This window comes from Alosa alosa, chromosome 20, assembly GCF_017589495.1.
Source record: "Alosa alosa isolate M-15738 ecotype Scorff River chromosome 20, AALO_Geno_1.1, whole genome shotgun sequence".
Taxonomy (NCBI): Eukaryota; Metazoa; Chordata; class Actinopteri; order Clupeiformes; family Clupeidae; genus Alosa; species Alosa alosa.
Window position 1 is genome coordinate 10004939 of NC_063208.1, and position 23876 is coordinate 10028814.

A 23876-nucleotide genomic window follows, 5' to 3' on the forward strand; every position below is an offset into this window, starting at 1 on the left:
GCTAATGTTAGCCGATGTCCATTCACTTATTTGTTGCATTCATAGGTGATATAACAAACTTTTATTTCAACTGTGTAAATGAACATGGACTAAACAAATTGTTTTCTTATGTTCTTTTTTATAGGTTCTTCGTCTTTTTTTTATAGGTTCTTCATCTACAGTGGATGTGGAATATTTATGAGTTTAAATGTTGTTTGTTCATGTTTTATCAATAATAAAAGGCATTCCTATACATTGTGATGAATTTCTTTTCAAATTTTAATAAAACAATTAAATTAATACAGTACCCTAATCTTAAAATAAAAAAAAACAATAGGCCTATCTACAGACCTTAGTTAATATTTTAATGAATTTGTTAACATGCATTTTAACCAAGTTATTTTATACAACTGCAACTTCTGAAACAATAAGTTAAGTGAACTAAAGATTTTTAGTAAAGACTACTAATGTAAGCTTAATTTGTCTACAGCATCAACATAAGGTTGTTAGTTGACACAACTAAACATGTTTAGTTTTATGTTTTGTAAAAACTAGAATGGTTTAAGGCAATCGGTTTCCACGCAATTTTCTAGTAATGACAACTAGTTCGGGTTTAGAGTGTGTGTGTGTGTGTGTGTGTGAGAGCGAGAGAGTGTGTTTCTGTGCATTTGTGAGAAAGAGAGAGTGCATGCATATTTGCTATTACTTGTTTAGCGTAAAGCATTAAAGGGGAACTATACAGGGTTTTTTTACTTAATTTATCTTAACTTACAGCTTCGGAGTCATTGGAATGGTTATGACTTTTTCGAGGTTAAATGGTGGCCGTCTCGCTTCCCCCTAGCATCTGTGAACGGAAAAACCAGCTTTGCAACTTTGGTCCGTCGAGCCACCAGCCTCAGAGAGAAAGTCTTGCAGTCTCGCGATGTAACAAATTGCTTTACGGCACTACACGCCAGGCACCGGCTAGAACAAGGTAGCGACGGAGTGTCTCAGACCTTCGTCAAGAAAAGAAGCAGAAAGCAAGTAAACCGTCAGAGGAACAGGTAAAGAGGAAACGGCAGACTGACCAAGCGAGGACTGTCGTAAAATATATACTCTGAAGCTGTAGGGGGAGCTCTGCAGAGAAAACTGTGAGCAAAAAACGAGAAAACAGCGGAAAAAATGGCAAAAACTGCATAGGGAGCCTTTAAAGCTCTTTCGTACAACCCAAACACTTGCATACACACACTTAGAGAGAGGAGGGGGGGGGGCAAGTGAGAAAGCCACTCCTGCATTAGACAACAGAGGTTATCTGATTGCTGCTCAGGCTCATAAAAGTTCCATTATCATGTTTAGAGTAAACTTGCAGTTCAGCTCAACTCTTACAAGCAGAACACCATAAAACACACAGAGACACCAAAGCACTATGAATGAGTCACGTAGTAGCTAGACTTGTCTGTTTTGGTTTGAAGCGTCTCTTGGGTAGATTAACTAAATATTTCTGCTGCCTAGCATCAAACACTTTATCAGTGGGTTTGCCCGACAGCAATCATTGTTGTAAAGTCTGGTTACTCCACCACATTTGGATAATTTGGGTCCGTTTGATTTGCATTAGTGTCGATGCAGTCTGACCTGCTTCACAAGCATGCCACCAAAATGTTTCTCTGAATATCCCAGATGTCCCTTAGACCAATCAAAGATGCAAAAGGCTGTGTGGTGTGCATCAATGTTCTATACATCACCCTCTACCTTCAATACTGCCATCGAATCATGGAAGGTAAGCCCATCTAAAATTACTCAAATAAGAAACATGTCGCAGCGGATGAAACAGCTTCCACCATTCTCCATTCAGACTCCATCCAACTCTTGATTCAGGCATTTTGCGGTAATATCTTAACATTACAATTACAGGTCATTCTGTCTTGATGATGTAATGTCATGCTGCCTCTCTTTGGCTACTAGTGACCTGGTCTTCCCGGGTCTTCCCTGCTATTCCTTAACTCCCATGTCTAACTCTCCTCCGTTTGTGAGCAATCCCTGCCCCCACTCCTACAGAGCACCATTTGCCTGCGTGTGTGTCCCCTATTCAGTCTTTAAGGTGATGATACATGGGGCAACTTCTTGAGCAATGTTGCTGGGCAACCACATAAACACTTCCATTTATTCTGATTGGATAATCATGACAACTTGCCTACTGATGATAAAGTTCTCCAGAAAAGAAACTGTTGCCCAATATCAATGAGAGCATGCCAGAACCACAATAATGAGGAACATTGCCCAGCAACATTGCTCAAAATGTTGCCCCATGTATCATCAGCCTTAGACTCCTCAAGCTCTATCTGGCCTGTCTCTCCTCCTCAACCTCACACACAGCATGCTCCCGTGCATTCCTCTTTCTGAAATCAATAGACTGCTGGTTTGCCGTCACCCCCTCCATCCCCCAGTCTAATCACCTCTCTTTGCTGTTCACCCCCTATGTTTTTTTCATTTGCCTGTTATAGCCAGCTTACCTTATGGCTCCATCAATCTCAAGGTGATCTGCTCCACCTGTCTGGCTTCAATTCATACTGGTGTGATTGTCTCAGTCTTAGTCCATATAACATTGCAAGGGCCTGTGCTGTTTATTCACATCCTGCTGTTTGGCGAATTACCATGTCATTTACCCATGCCTGACCAGACAGGTCAGGTCAACAGAAATTGAAATTTGGTACAATTTGATTCACTCGGACTCAGAGATTTTGGTGGTCAAAGGTCAAGGTCAGTGTGACCTCATTTACATCCATGGAGGTATTTTATGTAACTAGAGAGAGGATGTTATTTCAATGGCCAATGCTAGGTTAGCTACTTAAGCCAAAAATATAGTTAAAGGCGCTCTAAGCGATGCTGGATAACACTCGTCACTTCTGTTGACGTTCAAACAAAACAGAAAGCTAGCTAGCTACTTCCTCCCCCTTCCTCCTGTGCAATTGAAACTCTCCTAAACGCGCATCTCGTCGGTGATTTGCTGGAACAGTTTGTTATGTTTTTATGGGCAAGGTTTGCCCAAGTGTTTTGTGGCTGTTTTTCGAGCCTGGGTTGTCCACAGAAATCGTGTTTTTTTTACAGTGTATTCAGGACAAAGGCAACTAGCGGATGGTGAGGTGATGTTTGCTGTAAGTGACAAAAAATGTTTTAGCCTATTAAAAGTATGACATCGCTTAGAGCACCTTTAATTGGCAGCCACACTAGTTGTGTAATCCTAATGCTGGATGTGTCTCTAGTGTGTTTGTTGTCAGGAATCAGAAGGATTGGGGACAAATGAGACCTGAAATGAAATAAAACACTTCCAAGCACTTCTAGCCAAAGCATGTGAATTAAAAATGGAATAAAACTATCCATGAACACTTGTTTGGACAGCTGCTTCTTGAATAATGAGCACCCATTTCAATCAATCTGACATAGCAGACAAATCACTGAAAAAATTACCTTGCAGAGCTTTACGATATGGTGAAGTGAGTGAGTGAGTTCCTATGTTCATAAAGTTCATATATGCAGGCCAGTATGCTATGTGTCTGTATTTTGTGCAGGTGGATGCATGTGTGTGTGTGATATCATACAGCTTCAGGAGAAAAAAAAAGGTTTCTCTGAATGCTGGCTACTGCATAGTAGAGTAGTGAGTTGTGTCTTGTAAAATAAAAACTGTGTTGAGAGCGATGCTAAGCACAGCAGAACTGCATGTGCTGCCATAAAAAAATGGACTGTCTGGTCCATAAAAGAGAGTGCTTATTAAATTATTTTAAACAATGTCGCATGAGTTGGATATTCCTCAACAAAGACTAACAGAGTGAATAAAAAGTGTGGGAACAAGAGAAGAGAGAGTGGTGGAGAGAACTGTGTATGTGGTCTTGAGGCTGGAGAGTGAGAGTGAGAGACAGACATTTTGTGGGGCAAGCTTGTGTTTGTGTGTGTGTGTGTGTGTGTGTGTGTGTGTCTTCATAGCTAAATGATCGCACGTCACATGTGGTCCTGTATACCTTTGTCTCTAGCAAATCAGGCTTGTCACAGTTTTTGTTCACTTTTGACATTTGTGGTCATTAGCACCTAGCTTTAACATGATTTTACTTTCCCATCAGTGATGGCCCAGTCACCGTCTCTCATGCACAAAGTCCAGTGTTCTCTCTGTCTCTTTCTGTGTGTGTGTGTGTGTGTGTGTGTGTGTGTGTGGGTCTGTGTGTGTGTGTGTGTGTGTGTGTGTGTGTGTGCGTGTGTGTGTGTGTGTGTGTGCATGTGTGTGTGTGTGTTGTGTGTGTGATATGAATAGGTACGGACCCCTACGCTGTCAAGGGTGGGAGGAAAAATGTGAGTGAGTTGTGTGTAAAGCTATTAGCGACAGCTATTAGGAGTTGAGCATCATCTCTGGAGATCACATATAGATTTCCTCTTAACCCACACACTGAGGGATGGCCCAAATAGAGAGGGTGTGAGAGAGGGATGAGTGGAGTGGAGGAGATGGAAGGTGGGATAGAGGGAGAGAGAGAGAGAGAGAGAGAGATTCACGTTAAGATGTTAAAATGTACTCAAATGTAGGCCTATAGTTGTATTGCAATTTTGATGTTGAGTTTTGATTTTCACAAGTGAACATATAACATATACATTTTTCAAGAGAAAAGTATATGGCCTATATATATAGGTATATGGCATATATATATAGATATATGCATGTTCTGGCTTTTCTCTGCAAGGGACCATTTGTGTCCTCTCTCTCTCTCTCTCTCTCTTTTTGCTTTTCTCTTTCTCTTCCTCCTTTTCCTTCTTCCTCTCTCTCCTTCCATCTCCTGTTATGTGCAGCGTTTTGGTGCAGGTCAGAGAGAGGACACCACTTGCTGGTTAATGATGAACTATTTCCATTATACATCATATTTCCATACACTGCAGAGCTGACAGATATGCTGAGGGAGATGGATTTGGAGCCGTCACGATGGCACATTGATTTTGGGTGCATTTTTGTTGCCGGTGGACGGTAAAGATGCTAAATGTCTGCTGACAGACATGCTGGCAAGTTCCATCCCCCTCTTACAACCCCCACACCCTACGCTGTATGCAACATATGCCTACACAGCACCCACCATTAATGTGCAGATATAACAGGCTTCTGAACAACTGTGCCTTTACTTAATGGGTATGGTGTGTCAACAGTATGTGTGTGGGTCATGTCCTCTATGGACCTTTTACCTGGTTCAGATAATCATATTTCTGTTACCATGAAACAGATCCATGAAACAGACGTGAACCTGGGACTACATGTCCCATCTCAAAAATAGGATCTTAGACTGGAGTCAAACTTCTGTCTCTTCTTACTCATGAAAAACTGATAATAATTGTCCATGGGTGGTATTGGTGACAACCTTATGTCAATTTGGATGAGAACCCAAAAATATAACGGTTATGCACACAGTGGATCTCAAATGTAATTTATGCACCTTTAGATTTTTATAGAAGGCCTAACAGACGTTTATGTCTGTTTGTCAACACCACCTGCCTTGTAGGCTACATAACGCTGATGAAGATACCAGCAGAAACCAACATGCTGCACTCTCAATTGATTTAATGTGGTCTTTGCTTTTTCAATGCTTTTTGGAAGGACGTTTAAGCAGATGAACCCTACAACTGCTGCAAGAGCGCATCAGTCTCACATTCATCATCATTAAACCACTCGCTCACTCTTTTCACACATCCGTAGCTCCCCCTCCGATCCCTCGTTCCCCGGACACCTACATAAAAATGTGTGTGGAGTCCTAATAGGTTCAAAGACAGCTGAGCTACTCTGACTCACCTCCCGGCACGTTCCCAGCCTATAGCTCAGTTCTGGTGGTGGATAGTTGTATAGTTGTTTTATATTCACACCCAGACCACTGAGATATGTTTGTTACCCATGCCTGTTTACCTGTGTTTGGTATTTTGGCAGGTTATCAGGTTTCCACGGCCTGTCAATGTAACTATTCTCTCTCTCTCTCTCGTGTTTTTGTTTGTTTGTTTGTTTGTTTGCTTTTGTTTACGTATGTTCAACAATAATTCAGATAACCATCAACCTGACTCCCAGAATTTACCTTTTCCTTTATTTTATCAGTAGATGGCAGATAAGGGTAAGATATTACAAAATACTGTCTAATCAGTCTATTAATATTTTTATTTCATAATTTTGGCCTGACAACAGCCTTAAATAAGGTAAATGCTTACATTATATCTGTCACCAGCCTTTCGTCTAGCCTTTAGAGATCTCTCAAATGGAATAGACTATTATTCAAACCTTATGCATTTCAATCAACAAGGACACATGAACAATAACATCTTTTAATAAGGCTATCAATCAAGACAGATCTGCCTGCTCCGTTGGGGACTGTGGAAGATGGGTTGCGTGATGGGGCGGCGAATCCTTCTAGTGGGCGATCATAAAATGGAACAAACAGTTAGGGTGTGGCAGAATGACACACATGTACACGCACGCACGCATACACGCACACACACACATACGCACGCACGCAAGCACGCGCGCGCCCATGGTTCAGCTTGCGTCCTTTATAAAAATTGATGAGTGAATATCCTGGATGGCGGAAAGGATTTTGTCTTGGTGCGTGTGAATAGCCTGACTTCACTGGGTGCGTGTATGCACCCATGGTTACAACAGTATTAGTTATTTTTCGAGGTTAGGCTATTCATAAGTGGCGCAAGATATTTGCCAAAATAGCCTGAGCATTGTTTCACAGTTGTGAGGATTTTTTTGTGGCAACGCCATATGAAACCTTCAGTATAAAAAGGTAGGCGAAAAACATCCCTTGATTGATGGATGGATGACTTATCGATCACCTTCAGGAGCGGTAGGCCAGGCCTATTTGTGCAACACATCTCAGTGTGATGATTTATTAATGGCGTATTACCAAGTCCCAGTAAGCACTTTTATGCCCAAACAATTACATGTTGGGGTTGGTTGCAGCGACTCCCCTTGAAAGTTATAACGGTTGCATTTAATGTGGAAATGCACGAGACTGGCCTATATGGCGCGCAAACCTTGCCTAAAGAAAGATACATAAATCACGAGGCAATATTCATGTATTTGTGGGCAATATTTTGCCTCAAATTATTTAAGTAGCCTAGAGATGAATGCTTCCAGACAAACGTTGGCTAGACTGATTTTTATTTATCCTCCTACAGTACCAAGCCTTGGCCTATAGCCTCCAAAAAAAACAAAAAGCCCAAATAATCTGACTCGAACTCGTCTATTATCGTAAATGTATATAGGCTATGTATTTCTTTTTATTACATATATAGGCCAGGCCTACATCTCATCTTCTGCACCTAAAACTGATGTCCTGACTGACTGACAAGTAACCTACTCTGCCAAGGAAGGCAGCTGGCGATATCTATGTGCGTCTAAGAGAGCCGTAGTGATTGGCAAAGAAGTCTGTTTTAGTTGTTTGGAATTTTCTTGGAAATGTAGCAGTTTCGTTTTACGGAATGCAATTCCCAGCGCGTAGCCTATCATAAGGATGAGACTGGTATAAGGAAAAAGTATTCGTTTATTAGTTGGCTGAGACGGGTTGCTCCACATATCAAGCCACTGTAGACTGATTACCATCTCCCACTGTCTGCCTCATTTCTCCCCAAATCCCATTCTTATTTCCCTCATCTCCTGATGTAGGCTACGGAAGCTCAAGTGGGCCGCTCCTTGTTCCCCTGACGCCTTGTTAGCACCTTACCAGACAATCCTACATGCATATGCCACATTTATATTAATTCAAAATTCAGATATTCCCTTTCTCGCATACATCAGCCCTTATTTCTCCTTAGCATCTGCACGGGCGTCAGGCCTATGTCAACCAGGGACACGGCCTAATGAGACTTGAATGGGTCATATGAAAAAATAATACCAACAAAGCTTTATTGGCCAGAACAGGTCAACTCAGACAGGAGTGCAAGGTTCACAAACAACATAGCCCCCCCCCCCCGAGGTCCACTGGTATGCCTAAATTATAGGCTATAGCCTATTATTTGCACTCGTTCTGATTTGAATAAAATATAAATAGGCTACGCATATTTTCTATTACATGGGATTGACATTAGTCTGTAATCTCTAGATATCATAAACTGAAATATATGTAATACTCAATCATTCTAGTCTATGTTACCAATGTAACTTCAGATAAGGCTAGTAGCCTACAGCAGGCCCATTTCAGATGTAGGGATAAAACTGTTCTCATGAGCACAGCGGTATCCGAATTCTTTCAGTTCATTCATTGCAAATAAAAGACGTTTCTCCCGTGCGCAGAGGATTGATGAAGGAGGCTTTGCTTTTCAAATGTTCGTGTTAATTAAATGGGCAGTGGACCTTCTATCTTGTCAGAGGCACTTCCTCTCTCTGGTCCAAAGAGACGGTTGATGACTTGCTCAAAACTGCAGGTGAGAACGTAAGGAAGCTGTCTGTCCGGCTTGAGGAGGAACAAGTGAAATCCATGCTGCGAGGCCGTTGCTGAAGTCCGTTGGTTTGTCCGCTGGTGCCATGGCACGCCAGACAAGAACAGGGGGTCTCAGCAGGACCAAGCCCGTGGCTTGCTCCTGTGTTGGAATAGACTGCTGGGTGACGGAAACAGAACAGCTCGGGTCGAGGGTAGGGGTGAGCGAGAACACGAAAGCTATCCAGTGAGCGTAAGGGACTGGCGAAAGGAGAAGTGGCGGAGGCTGTGGTCGTACCCACTCCACCGATGGGTGAGTAATAGGGAAGAGGCAGGTGTGATGGGAAAGGGTACGGCAAATTGCCGGTGGTGGCGGCATGGCCCATCATATATGTGTAAAATGCTGGGTCGGCCGGATGTGGCCACGTCATGGCGAGACGCTGCCGCTTGTCCTTCATCCTGCGGTTCTGGAACCAAACCTGAAAAATAAATTGCATAAATGATGTTAGTATAGCTTTGGCAATGTCATATATCTCACCTGAATAAACACAAGCCTACAAACATGTTACACTTGCAGTAACCATCTTATTTCAAGTAGCATCTTTCACATAAAGAAATGTAGTCAGGGAATGCAAATTAAGTTGGCTTGCACATTACCTGCATAATTATATTCAATTTCAATAGACTGAAAACAGCAATGTGATAAATGGATATTTCAGTTAAGCTTCAGTAGGCCTAGGCCTATTAGACATGGGCCTAGGCCAGTTGGCAAAAGTGTAGGCCTATCAGTATCAATCTGAGGCCACAAACCATTTACCTAGACAATTTAATATCAGTCTTAAAATATTAATCAATGTGGCAACTAGTAATTCAGAGTTATGGGTTACCTTTATTGTAGTCTCCGGTAGATTCAAAGAAGCCGCGAGCTCGCACCTCCGTGGTCTTGAGACATAATTCTCTCGATAGAATTCTTTTTCCAGTCGAGCGATCTGCTCCCGCGTGAAAGCTGTCCGGTACCGTCGCATCTGGTCGGCTCCGTAAGACAGTGCACTCGGGCTTGAGTTCATCTTTCCGGTGTTCAAGCTGTCGGTGTTGTGGCTTGTAACGTCGACATCTTTGCCTTCAATTAATAAAAAAAAAGAGACATAAGATTTAAAATAAGATTCATTTGTGCAATATATGCAGCACCTGTCTAATATAAATATTCCTCAGCAACAACGATGCTCGTGTCTTTTTTTCTTTATTAAGGCCCTGAACACACGGTGCATCGAATGCAATCGAATGATGTGCACGGTTGGCCTACAGCAACACATCATCTTAGAAGCCCTTAATTGGCCAAAATCAACTTTCATTTATCTGTACAGAGAAGGACTAATTCGTTGAGTATGTCTCAAATCAAAATACTTATTCATAATTAATCGATAAACCTTTTCTTTGAAACAAATATTTGACTTGTATTTAACACCTTGGCCTTGAATTACTAATTCATTAAACTGGAATGCAGGGCCATCACGCTAAAGATGAAATGTACAACTTGCTACATCCTATCGGATCATTGAAACTCGTTTCACTAAGCAAAGAAACGAAAATATAAATGAGAATTTAATTGTGTATGCCTATATAGGTATTAGCCATTAGGTATTGGATGCCTGGAATCACATTCAGGCAAAGTTATTCTGAAGCCAATAATGCCTGCTGATAGCATAATAATAATAATAATAATAATAATAATAATAATAATAATAATAATAATAAACACTAATAATGATAGGCTAATACTTGACAAGAACAGTTCTAGAGAACATAACAAGAACAGAACTACCATAACTGCATGTAACAACAACCATTAAATAATAATAATAATAATAATAATAATAATAATAATAATAATACCTTGTGGATAACATGGGACCTTCAGCTGGAGGTCAAATATATTCACTATTCGATAAAGACAACAGTTTTTAAGATCACTTATCACAGTTGTCCAGAATTAAGGCTTAAATGTGCCTGTATTATCTGCCATGTTCATGTGTCTGCGTTGGTCAGAATTGTTATTTGCGCATAGCCTATAGTGCCAGTCTGTCAGCAAGTCTAATATGAAGGCTGTTAATATGGTTAAGGATGAAAGGGATGCATGTTCGCTGTAGCCTACCTTGCTTGTCCGGGTACTCCATGCTGTCGGTTGTGCAGCTGACATCTATTTCCTCGTAGAAGTCTGACTCCTCGCTTGAGCTGCTTGGCTCTTTGTTGGGACGTTCCGGTTTATCACCGATTATCGGTGAGGATTTGCCTGCCGGCCTTGTATCTCCGTATTTCCCATTCCGCGAACCCTCCATCATGACTGACTCTGATCCGCTCTGCAAGTAAGATGGGGATCTAGGACTGGGGCAAGTTCCTTGGAGAGCCTTCTGGTGCGGTTCACGTGCGGGGCTCCTAGTAGCGTCAGTCAATTCTGCTCCGGATATGGTACCACGGACCAAAACCTGACTGTTCTCTGTGCGCTGTACAACATCCCTTTTGTTGTCCATTTCAGGTGCTCAGCGATATGAACAAGAAACGATATGAAAGAAAATGACCAGAATCTGCCTTGTACACGCAACGAGAGCAGGATTGACTCAGCGCGAGGGGGGCGGACGTGTTGATCCTGTGATGCGACAGCACAGGAGTGCGACGCGACGCAAGCTCTGGGTGGGATCACCATTTACTCTCTCGATTCCCTCGACCTGTCATTTTAAAGAGAGTGGGACTCTAAAGAGAAACCTCGATGACGCCACGCGCGTCGATGTGACATGACTAAACAATCAGGGCACGGACTGCAGCTGGAATGGGTCAATCTACTAAAGTAAGAACGTTAGTGCTTAAGTCATAGCCAATACTAAAAGGGGGCTTAGAATCTGGTGTTTCTTGAATGCGCAAACGAGTTCTAAAACTGTTCCCAAGTGTTCACTATGCAAACGTAGCTTCCATTCTGCAAAGCATGTGTCTATCAGCCTCTTTCCCACATTGCTGTCTTTTCCCATTTCATCTATACATATGTGTAGCTAAGTCACTCAGGGATATGAGGAATGGCTAAATCAAAGATTCAATTTATTAAAGCAATAAAAGGAGAAATATCCAAAGGGAGGTGAATATTTTTTATAGGCACTATAGGTCATCGGCAATTTTATATCAGTACTGTATGTAAATGTAAAATCTAACTGTAAGGTATCAATGCCTTGCCACTGGAGTTATAGGGTATGGATGGTGACAATGTGGCTTGATGGTGTTTTAATCCCCCACCGTCGACTTCAAGGCAGCATCGACTTCAAGGCACCTAACCCTAACCCAGCGCTGCCTGGAAGACGACGTTGAGGGCTTAAAACGCCAAGTAACGACAATGTGGCTCTTTTCCAAATCTGATGACACACAGACAAGAAACAGACCCAAATCAACTGGATGGTTGAAGATTTAGTTTGCACCAATTTTGTTTGCACAATTGTCTTTGATTAGACATTCTCCGGTGTCTTGCATGAGATGCCATTTGATGACAAGATAGGACTAAACCACAGTCTTGTGGGGTTGTTGTTTTATTTTAAAAGTGCACAGAACACAATCATGCACAATGGCTCCACTAGGCTATCTTATTAAGCTTGATTGATGTTGTTCTCCACATGATGTAGAAACTCAGTAAACATGGGGACAAAGATTGGATGGAGATTTTTCAAAGCCTGTTGGGGATGATTATAGTGGAGAAAGTCCTCCCTGGTGCAGACAGCGATTGCGTTTGTGTTTGGTTATGTTTATATTTAAATGTACACTTTTTTTTTCCAAAACAACATACATTATATTTTAACCAAGGACCTAACTCCACATAGGGTTTTGTTTTTGTTTGGGGGGCCAGGCTGCCCTCACTTTATTTTTGTTCAGTTTTCAGAGCCAGAGAATGGGCAGCTAGCGGATCAAGGGGAAATGATTGCTTAAAATCACATACAATCACTGACTGCAATAAGTTAACTCATTTGGAAAGGTGCATTCAACTGCAGGGGTTCTCCACCCTGTCTGTGCCTGTCTCTCTAGCTGCCATGATAAGGTATAGGTTCACACACACACACACACACACACACAGAGAGAGAGAGAGAGAGAGAGAGAGAGAGAGAGAGAGTGTGTGTGTGTGTGTGTGTGTGTGAACCTATACCTTATCACACACACACACACACACACATGTTCAGACAGACCAGACAGAAAACTTGCAGAACAGTGAAGGGCTCAGCCTATGGTACAATAACACACACACACAGAGAGAGAGAGAGAGAGAGAGAGAGAGAGAGAGAGAGTGTGTGTGTGTGTGTGTGTGTGTGTGTGTGTGTGTGTGTGTGTAATATGTTCAGACAGACCAGACAAAAAACATGCAGAACAGTGAGGGGCTCAGTCTATGATACAATAAAATGGCCTGCAGGTTAAATTCTGCACTAGTACACCTCTTCTGTCCTCTGAATATGTATGAGGTCTCGGGGAGGTCCCTGAATCTCTTGAATGCTGTTTCACAGGTCACCTGCAGGAGAGTGATACTTCAGAAGTCGTTGCTGTTTTGTCTGAAGGCAGCACTGTAGTCCTTGTGCGCCCTCATCTGTTAGAGAAATGTAATGACAAGAAAAATGTCATGCTAAATTCTGAGCAGTTTGTGTTCTCTGCCTCTCCATTTTTGTCACTTGTGTTTGTGTTTTCTTTATCTGGGGTTTGTATCATGTGACCTATAGTTTATTTTACATTGACTTCAATGAGGACCAGACTTCATTAATAGGAATTAGCCTACTGTAGGCTATGTAAACACGATACAACTTACAGTCTTTGTAAAATAATAAAAAAAATAGTGTTTTTGTTATTATAATTTCCTGATCTATATGCCAAGACGATAATTACTCACAGGTAATGTCTGTGCTCGCCATTTCAAAAACAGCAAACAAGTGGTAAGAAAACACTAACCTTTTTTGGCAGTTACCAAGACTGCATTTATTGAGTTGACTAAATTCAAATATTAATGAAAGCAACTGCATGTTACACCAATAATAGGCTATCGTGTTTTATAAACAGCATATACTAGACACCTGGTTTTCCCTAACCAAAATTCTGATTCGGGGCTAATATGTTTTAAATACACCAACACAAAAATAGCTGCTATGCTAGGAATTCGCATATATTTTTCTACAGACTGCTGTCTGGGCATTCCCTCTATATTATATCAGAGTTATGTTCATACTTAGTTCCAAAAGATGCATATTTAGATCGTTTATTATTGCGCATCTCAACTGTAGGGGGACCCCGAGAGCAAATCTTCTTTAGTGCTGCTTTAATTGTGAGGCTTTTTATGATTGTGGAATACAATCATTAGTGCTTAATCCTGTAATCTTACTGGAAGATTCCATGAAATTGATGTTGTACATGACAGAACGTAAGTCAGTATTTATCCACACACATCTGAGAAGGAAGTGGCACTTTTACACTGTTAATGCTGTCACTGTCTTTCATGAGCGCTTTCACTGAAATCTTCTCACATGTTGTGAAATAGCAGATATGGATATGAATATAGAAATAGGAAGACACGTGTCCAATTTGGAAGCACGAAAATAGTTGGTGTGTCACTGACACTTCAACAGACTCTTTATTTTTTTAATCTAGTCCACAAGACCCTCAGCTCTGAAAGTAGGCTAGCTCTTTAAACAGACACTGAAGGACTAAAATTCAGCAACAGGCGTCAGCAAACAGCTAAAAGAACGTGCTGAAAATATTATGCCTTGTTTTTATATCTTAAAGAGATCTCCAAAATCACTCCAAAAGTTCTGAAAATCAGAAACCTGCCTTTAGGAACTTGTACAGGAACCCCATATTTTCTATTATTCACGTTTCTTTAGATGGTCTGATCTGCATGTGAAACAGCATGTGTGGGACTGAGTGAGGGTCAGATTAGAAATAATCATGGCTCATATAATGTTGCATGCTTTTGTGTACGTGGTGGTGCAAGGTTAGGGCACACTGTCCATAATTGTGGTGCTGAATATTGTCAAATCGTTTCAGATTTAAAAACAGGCTTGCATCATGGATCAATTTTTGTGATAATACAACTGTGCGCCTATTCATTTTTTTTAATGCATGGGTTAACGATCATTTTGCGGTGCACTTATACTTATATCGTAATAATTAAACAAACAAATTATTGTGTCCGCAAATATAATGCAACAATTACTGTGCCAAAATATGCTTTCGATTTAGGAAATATCAGGTATGCCCAGCGGCAACGGTGGAATAATGTCTTAAACTCACACAAGGCATATTTTAAGTTATAGCATAGGTAATATCTCTGAGAAACAGCTAAATAAATTAACATATATTTAAAGGCACATTTAATTTATTTCATTTAATTTCAGTCATTTCCATTTTTGATTGTATTGTTTTCTAAGTAAAATGTGGAGACTGTGAATTTCCGGATATTGGACTAGCCCGTGAGCAATCAAAAGTTCTTTGCTGGCTGGCTACTCTGCCTTACTAATTCCAGGCTACACATATGATAGGCCCTCGATCGTCAGGTTAGCCATGTAGCCATGCATGTGATTTTTAGGAACATAGAAATGATCTGACTGAATAAATCTAAGTCATGCCGTTGTTAGAGCCATTAGATAATTTATTTCTGTTGCTTCAGGATAGTCTCTTTATTATTTTGCACCATAATTGCCCAATTACAAATTGGGAGTTTGGCACTGAGTGATCGACATATGAAGCATGGAACGGGTTTTCCTGCGACGACAAGCCCTCTCAATAATGATTGTGAGGGCGTTACAATAACTGTTCCCCGCGCGTCCTCCATCTCCTCCCTGTAGCAACCTCATCAGTGAGTGTTATCCGAGAGCGCGATGATAGAGAGGTGTTAAAAGAACCCCTTCAGCAACAATTCACCTCAGAGTTGGGACTTCGGACACTTGGAACGTGCGCGCTATCTAACCCATAAAGTCTCGCAGTCTGCTACATAATCTTAAAAGCTGTAATAATATGCTGTAATAATATACATAATAACAATAGTCCACCCTGGAATGGAATAGTAGACTATTTCCTGAGCGCAGGGGGCTGGGCCGTTGGTAGCCTACCTTTCCACAGGACGGACGTAATGCATCCGTTTAGGTGAGTTCATTTCAGCTCATAGTCCATACTTAAGGGGACATTTGCAAGGGCATCTTGTAATCTTTTGACACGCTAACTGTTGACCTAAAAGTGGTAGACATTGCTGATTGTGTAGGCCTAATTTATTTATATATAAAGAGAAGCCAGTACGCTATCACAAATCCAGAACGTTTACGCCGCCCAAATGGATGCACGAACATAAAACTATTATCTTCTACAACAGCAGAAGTTAAGAATTCCTCGGCCTAGACCACTTGGCCTACATAGCTAATCATTCCCCATCACATCACTGAAACAAGCCTATCGTGTTATGCTGGCAAACCGACATAATTTCAACAAGAAAGTGCATAATATCTTCTTTCAGATCTCGTAAATGCAGTGCATTGCACTGTCACACGTGAGAGCTATCTCAAGCAGTTGGTGGAGAAATTATGGTAAAATGCGAGGTAGTTTGTAGGTCTACCTACCATCCGTCACACACAACAGAGGCATATCTAACGGCAGGAGAATGAGAAGGGGAGCACGTTCACCCCCGATCTAAACCACACCAGGATCAAAGCAAAAATCAAAGCAAAGAAAAATGATGATAATAATTTAAAAAGCAAAAATGAACACAATAAACAATGCGCAGTATTTTACAAGCTCACTTCTGTCGACGTCCGTTTTCCGGACAAATGATATTCGCACCAATAGCCGAATTCCTAATCATAGTATTTGGCTGGAAAACACTACGCTAAACATACCTTAAAATGAGACAGGGTGTAATTCTGTAGACATACCTGTATACTAAATTAATAATGACAACAATGGGCTAATAATAAGAATACTAATAATGATCCTGAATTTCCCCTCGGGGATCAACAAAGTATCTATCTATCTATCTAATAATAATAGCTTAGTAATTAATGATAATTATAATCGTATAACCTATTACCAGTTATTATTGTTATGATTATTGTCATCATTATTATTAGTAGGAGGAGGCTAGCAGCCTAGTAGTAGTAGTAGTAGTAGTAGTAGATTTTGCGACATGGGCCTAATATTTTATTTATGAATCCGATTTTAGAACGCTTCGATTTGGATTTAGATTTAGAATGGTCAAAACAAACATGGCATTTGAATCATTTTACTAATTGTACAGTATTTTATATGAGATATATAGGCTAAGACAAAAGAAAAAGAAAGAAACTGTTTACATTTACAAAAACTCTTCAATATAGGTATATCACTGATTGAATTCTACGTTCTACTTTGGTTGAAACAGAAATGTGTTTCACAATAGAGAAAACAAAATGAGAAAAAAAATTATGAATCATTGAAACGATCAAAACGGCCCATAATCCTACATGCCCTTTCACTCAGTGGGCCACCTCACGCACCCTGCAACTGTAGGCCTATGCCCTGTTGTAACCTACACCCAGTGATTCTGGAACAATCTGAACTTTCCTCATTTTATTCCGTGTCTTCTTATTCAGTGTATCTTCATCGTGTGCGCAGACAACACTTTGCGCAGAGGGGAAGTCAGGTAAATTGGGTGAATTTTTACGCGCGTCAGTAAAGTTTTAGAAATTGCGCTTTATTGAAAACGGCGATTGACCTTCTGAAGAAACTGCATGTGGGACCATATTACCCATTATTATTTACATTTCAAGGCACTGCAAGCACAACGCTAATAACTTAGCCCAAACGAAAATCAAGATAAATGGGAAATATTGGGAAGTAGCCCATGTCTTTAGTCTGTGATATGTTGAGGAATAAGCTATTGAAGAACACCGGTTTGGCCAGGAAAACCTTGACACTGTACTGGCTCACCACACATTTTACCGCAATTGAAATACCCGTGCGCATTATCAAATGTCTCCTTCATAATAACTAGGCCTACCTCCAAAAAATACTAGACTTTATCTTACCATAATTCAGTTCACCATTAAGCTACTAAAGTACTGAAATAAAGTCTAACCCACATGTTCAGCCGAAATGTCAAGATGCTTTGATTGATTAGAGTTTTTTTTTTTCAGAATTTTTTTTATTGTGTTTATGCGTGTGAGGCTTTTGAATTGTGCCTGCGTGCGTGATTGTTGTGTGTGTGTGTGTGAGTGAGTGAGTGAGAGAGAGAGAGATTGAGTGAGTGAGTGAGTGAGAGGGAGAGGGAGTTAGAGAGAGAGAGAGAGAGAGAGAGAGAGAGAGAGAGAGAGAGAGAGAGAGAGAGAATGCTAAGGATACAGGTTTGATGGACGCCCAGAGGACGATAGCTACTCAGTGAGCGATGTGATAAAGGTAATAAGGGCAAAAATAGCCCTACCCTCTTCACTGACCTTGCCGAGCCGAGTTATACAAAAAGGAATTTCTGAGCGTTTTACCACTCCGTACCTCGCGCTGTTTCCTCCTTGCCTTTGATGCCCTGCCAAAGAAATAGCGTGTGATCGAGCAGTTAGCCTCCCCTTCACAGACAAACTTTTCTTCGGTTTCCTTTTTGATGATCGATTGGTTTCACCGAATAAGAAGTTTGCACCCTGCTCTGGGTCAACCCTGCTCGCCCGGGTAAAGAAAGGTAAGAAAAGATGGACTCTTCCCACAGCCGTTTAAAAAGCGTGATGATGTCCCGGTGATTTATGACTGCTCGATTGATGTCGAGATGTCGGTTCAGGAAGAGTTCACATGTAAGCCATTAGCGCGCCGCGCAAACAAGCACATATTCAACCCTGTCCTTTTGTTACATGGCCTCGGTGTTTCTCGTTCCTATTTTCGTTTGACATCTGCTGTGGTGTTTAGGCTATAACATGGAATTTAGGGAAAACACTGCACAGTTCGAGTTATCAGGCATAAGTTATTATTAACTTCGATCTTAACATACCTTACCTGTGAATTATAGCTATTGCCAAAATATTGTGTCTTTTGATGTATTGAGCTGTGAAATATAGACCTACACCGAATACGTTAACTGACCCCATGCATCAGTCGTATTTTCTCTGGAGAGCAGCCATTATTGTGCGTTGGCGAGATGATGGTAGTCACACCCGCCGGTTTTTCAGGTTTCTGTGGTCACAGTCTCCCATCTATCTTGTAAGCATGCAGACAGATAGAATGCTGTTCTTTTAGGTCTCGGGACACCAGGCGGGTAAGGCAGGGTGGATCAAACGTTGTTTGAGACGTTAACCGGCATCTTCACGTAGCAGCAGAGTAGGCTATGGCCTGTCCTGGCTGTGGTTGATAGGTCTAACGAGTTTATGTACAGGTGGACAAGCCTAAGCTTACAAAATGCATTCACGTCAGATAAAATAACTGTAAAGAGAAAAAAATGATAAAACTGGCATACATGTATTACTGAGCATAATACCATCTGTGTCTATAATGTCACTTGATCAGTTTATGCTACTTCATATCCTGTGTCAGTGTGGGTAGACTCTTACATTTTGTAACTTAAAGATGAGAGGAATCGGACTGATTATATGGCAAGTCATGATACTGTCATCATTTTCAAATATCAATTAGGCTATTTTGCGCTGATTTAGCCCATTCAGTACACCTTGCTTGAGTATGTGTGCGCAGATGATGTCAGGTGAACAATGGGTTAATTCTTTGCCGTGCAGGCCAACTTCTGTGTGGAGTCAGGCCATTGTTTACTGACAGGTAATACCTATAGACACTATTTTTATTCTTACCTCACTCATAATTTCTCCTCTCATCCCAAAGTTCACCGAAGAAGGGCTTGGTGAAGAGATACGACTTGACAACCTATCCAAGGACTTTATGATTTGGAACTGTCCAAGGATTTGTGACAGTTTAAAACCTAAACACTGAACTTTAAAGACATGCAAAAAGACACCTACAACAGCAACCAATATCTGTGTGGAAATGGCCCCAGTTGTATTGGCAGAGGACAGAGATATCCCCAGGTTGCTGCGTGTGCTTTGCAGTCTTCTGGTGATTACTCCACTGTCCCTCGTAAGTCAAGACCAGTTCCTGACGGCTGCGAGTGCAGTGGCAATAACCAGTCTTCCAGAACATCACCCATCCTCAGCAGCAACCTCCACTTGCAGTCTCCCAATTATCGGGTTTCTGATCCGAGCATCAGCTCGGTTCCCAAGGATCTTCGGCAAGACTTACAAACGCCCGCCATACAAGTTTTCTCTTGGATGAAGGAGTCCCGCCAGAACACGAAACAGAAAGCACACTGTGCCAACTCAGGTGATCACTGAACAAACAAACATAATAAGACACATCACACACAACTGCATTGAGCAACCTTTATTTTTTTTAATTAAATATGCTCTACATGTAGCATATGATAAACAACTTGAGAAGCTCGCAACATTTGGTTGATTGGGGGGAGGGGGTGATCAGTTCTATTATATCTACAAATTCATGAACACATGGGGTGATATGGGTATATGTTTTATTTTAAAAAATAATGTCTAATAATAGCCTATTGTTTGTTTCCTTCTTTTTGTGTGCCATTCTATCTTATGCCATTGAGGGTTTCCAAATTACAACCATAATAACATCTGTACATATTGTGGCCAAAGTAGCAAATATTCCAAAACCTTTGTGTGGCTATATTATCATGGGTCCATGTGATCATGTAAACTGATGGACTCAGAGTAGCCTAAAGAGAGAGTGGGAAGGGGGGCATGATGATGCCATTTGGGCAGGGATGGAGGGTGGCATGGGGGTGCGTAAGGAGCAAAAGAAGCAAAAACTGCAACATTGACTTAAAACGTGTCATAGCTTAGTCTAGGGTGCAGTTGTTTTGGTTTGAATATTGTTTACATGTTCACATGAGATCATGTATGACCTCCCACATGACACAAGACAATAGTTAACAATACTTTGTAGTAGCTAGTAGTTAAACACTACATTAGTTATTAATTAAAAGAGCACTGATCAAATGCTACAGGAGAAGAAGGGGGGGAGAAGGCCGGACGTCATTTCTCAGAAATAATGACCAATCCGTACATCTGCTTTTTATCAATCTGCATTTCATAATTCCATGGTATTCTACAACTTTCTGATATGGTAAGCAGTGGCTCAAGAGAGGATTATTGTGCAAGGCAAGTCAGGGTTTTTGTCACACTTGAGATCTGACATCATCTCACATCTGCACTCATGGATGGGCAGTAGGCCTATTTATGATGCATGTTTTTAAAATACGATTTTCAAATACAAAATAGTATTTTGTAATTTGTATTTTATTGGGTTGAAGAAAATGGCTTCGTATTTTGTTTCAAAATACTTTCAAAATTCTAGGTATGTTTTTTAAATACTGCCAAATATTTTTGGTAAAACCAACAAATTGTTGTGATCAGAATATTGAGATTCAGGAAGGTTATCCATAATGTGTAGGTTGCTCACACACACAATACAATCCCTCTCACACCAAGTTTTTTGAGAACTTTAATCATCACTTTCGTGAGAACTTTAATAATCCAATTAGAACACATGTGTTATGTGGTTGCCCTGCAATATTGCTGAAAAGTTGCCCCATGCATCATCTAAAGCAACGCGATGAACAATGAAAATTCATATTTATCTCCCTTGACGTCCCTTGAACACCATTTAGTGCCTACACGGTACCCAGTTAGTTAGTAAACCAACTAAAATGGTCAAGATCCTTCCTGATCAACAGTGTTACACAGTGCAATTTCAAGCATTCTGGCCATGCATTGACAATGTCAGGGACTTGTCTCCACTTCATACCATTTGACAAGTTCAGTTGTGACTTTTTGAGTGCATCTCTGATAAAGTATTTAGTCTAGGAGATGTAACAGGTAGGTCAACATAGTTGATCTGTCGACTGTTTGTAGGTTTATGGCATGTCGAGAGGAAAGCTGTTGCTTTCAAACACTGACCACTTAAACAACAGAGTGAGTGCACTGATGAAGGAATAGATTAAATAGACAGACATGGAAGGTTTGCAAAGTGATTTTATGCTCTCTTTAAATACTGTAGTATTTTTAGTATTTTCAAAATACAATTTATTAGTATTTTGGGTAAATTAGGGTATGTTATATTTTATCTTAAATACATTTTAATGTATTTTGCGCATTGTGCTGTTATTGGGAGTAATGACCTTTACAAAACATTGCTTTTGATTAGGCCCACTGACCTTTCCAACAAATACAAAAAAAAAAAAAAACATATGAAGTTTGCATTTGCATCAACATCTTCTGAAAGGTAAGATGTCGTTGGGCTAAATATTAAAGTAACTGAAAGTGAAATAAACAAGCTGGGTACCGTTTGATCTTGACACCTAGTACACCTAATAGTTTAAGGCTGAAGTGATTTTTTTCAATGCAAATTACTCTCATATTGCTTGATAACGTGACAATTCTTCTCATCCCGCAGTGGAGAACTATCTAGCTGAGAGTCGGTCGGATTCCGCCTGCTCAAAGCGCGCTCGGACAGCCTATACCGGCGCGCAGCTCTTAGAGTTGGAGAAGGAATTCCACTTCAGTCACTACCTCTGCCGTTCACGGCGCATGGAGATGGCGAATTTGCTGAACCTCACTGAGCGGCAGATAAAGATCTGGTTTCAAAACCGGAGAATGAAGCACAAGAAGGATCAACGGAACGTGGGCATGACGCATTCTACTGAGGAGTTACCTTATAGTCCAAAGCTGCCGTCCGCGGGTGCGGTCACTGGGGGAAGCGGCTATCGATACCCAATGCATTCTGCTCACCACAACTTGCGTTATGAACCGCCATCTCCTAGTAAATCCCTTCTCGATGCATGCAATTTATTTGCGTCACATCCGTCTCCACTGGTAAACTACGCATCGCTCCAAGGCCAGTGTTCAGAAACTGTGAGTAAAAGCACTGCGACCAATTACGAGATGAATGGTCTACGAGACAGCAGCAGATGGACACATGGACAGAGACGTTATCAGGGAAGCGGCTGCTGCTCAGTCCAAGAAGCTAGCACTGATACGCCATTAGTTTCCGGACAGACAAATCACCTTCACCATCCCTCTGACTGCATGGACTATATTGGGGAAACCCTTTAGGTAACAGCCATTCCTGCGATCCCAACCCTAGCACACACGCAGACCCAACATTGCACTGCACTCAGGGAATAATCCAGGAATTACCCAGACTTACTCATCTTTGATGGGGAAACAAGACCCTATGCCCCGAATGCCTCATCTCCCCTTCCCTAGTTCTTCAGGTTGTGCGGAGTTCTTTTTGCCCTCTGTATAAACTCATGACATAGGCCTACTCTGACGTAGGCTAGGTAATCGAGTGTACATAATGTTTGTCTAATGTAATAGCGGAAGGATCAAAATATTGAATGTGAATGTGAATGTGAATCTTTGTGTCCGTTCTTGAAGAGCTTGCTTCAGTGGAGTTGATTTCATGGTCTGTGGAATTATATTGATGGTCTAATGATGCGCTAAATTTTGGGATTTGGCGGCGCCATCTAAAAGAATTTAAAAAATACAGACAACATTGTTATGGTTAAGTATTGCAGTAGGCTAATGGCATTTGAAGTTAACTTCAATGATATGCATGAATGAAACACAAAGCAAATGAACAGGACACATGCATCTGATTTTCAATAAATGTCGTCATTGTCATGCTGCTCCCAATCGAGTGATTTTATGTTAATGTTAAATATGATCAAATAAATTTCGCAATGTTTACAGTGTTTTCGACAACGTCTCCATTGTTTTTGTTTTCAATAAAACACTAATAATATCAGTATTATCGAAGATTGTAATTTGATTGACTGTAAATTCAGCACTGGGTTGCACCAGTAAAAGTTCCTTTGCCTAATAGTTCTAACGTAAATAGACACTGCGTTGAGTTACTAAATAGTTTAACAAGTTGCATCTGGCAATAACTTAAATTTTACAATCCCTCATCCTTTGATGTAAGGTCAGTCGTAGTGAAAATAGCCTATGTTGACCTAAATAACATAAGACGTAGGCGTGCGCAGGCTTCAGGTGACGTGTAGTACGTGCACGGGCCCTCTGTGTTTGTCTTCATGAGACGATTCCGTATGTTCCGTGTGTCTGGGGCACGAAGGGAGGCTGTAGAATACAGAAATACAAATTAGGAGTCACATTTTCAGCTTCTCAATTAGTCACAAACATTCTGGCTGAGCATTTTCAAACTGTCAGATTCTATAAGGTAAATATTATTTTGTAGGCCTGTTTGATTTATGTCGTAACATGTAAAAGATTGTTCACCAGGAAAGAAAAAAGTAAAGAATGTGAAAATAAACGTTGCAGAGTTGGTGGTGTATGGGCATACGTGCTTAGGGTGCTTTAACCAATCATAGATATTGGCTGTTATGTTATTTTTAAACTATTTTATTAAGATCAGTAAAGTGTAAATAATGTA

The 23876-nt window shown here is 40.9% G+C and overlaps 2 protein-coding genes across 5 annotated transcripts; one reads left to right on the top strand and one right to left on the bottom strand.

The window, feature by feature from the left end:
* Positions 1-1685: 1685 nt before the first annotated feature.
* On the top strand, positions 1686-23180 carry hoxa3a (homeobox A3a). Of its 3 annotated transcripts, none has more exons than XM_048230391.1 (3): positions 1686-1735; positions 19227-19721; positions 21879-23180. In XM_048230391.1, exons 2-3 carry the CDS (start codon positions 19346-19348, stop codon positions 22535-22537), a joined length of 1035 nt encoding a protein of 344 aa, XP_048086348.1. In that variant the 5' UTR covers positions 1686-1735; positions 19227-19345; the 3' UTR covers positions 22538-23180. The 3 variants fall into 3 exon arrangements, with proteins under 3 accessions (XP_048086348.1, XP_048086347.1, XP_048086346.1); XM_048230390.1 differs by lacking the exon at positions 1686-1735 and adding an exon at positions 15217-15533; XM_048230389.1 differs by lacking the exon at positions 1686-1735 and adding an exon at positions 18002-18084.
* On the bottom strand, positions 7950-11664 carry evx1 (even-skipped homeobox 1). Of its 2 annotated transcripts, XM_048230387.1 has the most exons (4): positions 10537-11664; positions 10278-10322; positions 9272-9504; positions 7950-8863 (listed from the first exon to the last, which is right to left on the bottom strand). In XM_048230387.1, the coding sequence occupies exons 1-4, from the start codon at positions 10910-10912 to the stop codon at positions 8324-8326; spliced, it is 1194 nt and encodes a 397-aa protein (XP_048086344.1). In that variant the 5' UTR covers positions 10913-11664; the 3' UTR covers positions 7950-8323. The 2 variants fall into 2 exon arrangements, with proteins under 2 accessions (XP_048086344.1, XP_048086345.1); XM_048230388.1 differs by lacking the exon at positions 10278-10322.
* Positions 23181-23876: the final 696 nt, after the last annotated feature.